The sequence below is a fragment of the Microtus ochrogaster genome, chromosome 1, assembly GCF_000317375.1.
Source record: "Microtus ochrogaster isolate Prairie Vole_2 chromosome 1, MicOch1.0, whole genome shotgun sequence".
Lineage (NCBI taxonomy): Eukaryota > Metazoa > Chordata > Mammalia > Rodentia > Cricetidae > Microtus > Microtus ochrogaster.
In genome coordinates, this window is record NC_022009.1 from 113,405,165 (window position 1) to 113,406,514 (window position 1,350).

Consider the following 1,350-nt stretch of genomic DNA (forward strand, 5'->3'; position numbering starts at 1 on the left):
TCATCCTGGCAGTGCCCAGATCTGCCTAACCCTAGGTGCCCCTTCCACAACACCAGTGGGATGCTCACCAACCTTGTTCTGTCTCAGCTTCTGGAGGAGTTGGGCTCTGTTGTTGCCCCGTGATAGGAAGTACAGGATGGGATTGAGGCAGCTGCTCATGCTGGCCAGGGGTCTGCAGATCTTGTAGGCTAAGCTGGCTACCGACAGGAGTTGGCAGTCCCGCGTGTTCCGGAAGCGGGTGATGAAATAGAAGAATCGGGCAATGTGATAGGGCACAAAACAGAGGGCGAAGAGGCTGCACACCAGCAGGATGGTCCGAATGGACTTGGCACGGGTTATGTAGCCTGTTTCTGGGAGCACCTCCACTGGAGAAGTCAGGCTCCTGACCATCAGAGAGTAACACACCAGAATGATCAAGGAGGGGAAGAGGAAACCAGAGAATGTCAGAACCACGCCGTAGGCGAAGAAGCGGTCGAAATTCTCTGGGCTGGTTGTGTCGTAGCAGATCGCCCGGCCATTTACATACTTCGTGCGGGCGTACACCAGTGTGGGGAGGAGCTGGAGGACCACCAGGGTCCAGGTGGCAGCAGCAGCTTGCCAGGCACGCCGGCGAGTCCGGTAAGGCAGTGAGCTCAACGGGTGGCACACACCTAGGAAGCGGTGCACAGAGATGCAGGTCAGCAGAAGGATGTTGCTGTAGAGGCTGGTGTAAAACAGGAATCGCACTAACCTGCATAGCGTCTCCCCAAATAACCAGGTGTCGCTCACCGAGTAGGTGACGACGAGGAAAGGCAGGCTCAGTAAATAAAGCAGGTCGGCCACCATCAGGTTCATCAGATAGATGGTGGCACAGCTCCAGGGTTTGGTTTGGCAGCAGGAGAGCCAGAGGACAGCCCCATTGAGGACCAGCCCCAGGATGAAGATGAGGCTGTAGGTTATCGGAAGGTAGACTTGCTTGTACCTCTCTGGGACGTTGCACGCATTTTGCTCCTTTGAGGCATTCAGGTCTGGCTTCTTCATCTCTAAGAAGGCTTCCTCCGAGTTGGCCTCTATTTCTCTTTCTTCTGGGAGGAAAGTCCAGTTCAGCATCAGGACCTCAGCTGGGTGCTCACCTCTGCTGACCTGACATTCAGCTTTGCTCCCAATCTCAGAGTCCTTACTTGAGCAGAAGCTGCTTTAGGTGGAAGAAGAATTAAACCCAATCTCAAACTGAGCTCCAAATGTCTGTGAGCTCAGGGGTCTTTATCTTGCTTCATCTTGTCTCTGTGTTGGCAGAATTGTAACAGGGGCTGGAAGACAGCTCTGTCATTTAAATAGGGCCTAGAGAAATGCCAGTTGCATGCCCCCCCT

At 54.1% G+C, this 1,350-nt stretch overlaps 1 protein-coding gene across 1 annotated transcript; it reads right to left on the reverse strand.

Annotated features, from left to right (window-relative positions):
* LOC101991880 (P2Y purinoceptor 3-like) lies at positions 1-1,089 on the reverse strand. The gene is given in 3 exon segments (XM_005344202.2): positions 1-127; positions 129-427; positions 430-1,089. Coding segments are annotated over 3 exon segments (1,086 nt in total).
* Between the last annotated feature and the right edge of the window lie 261 nt (positions 1,090-1,350).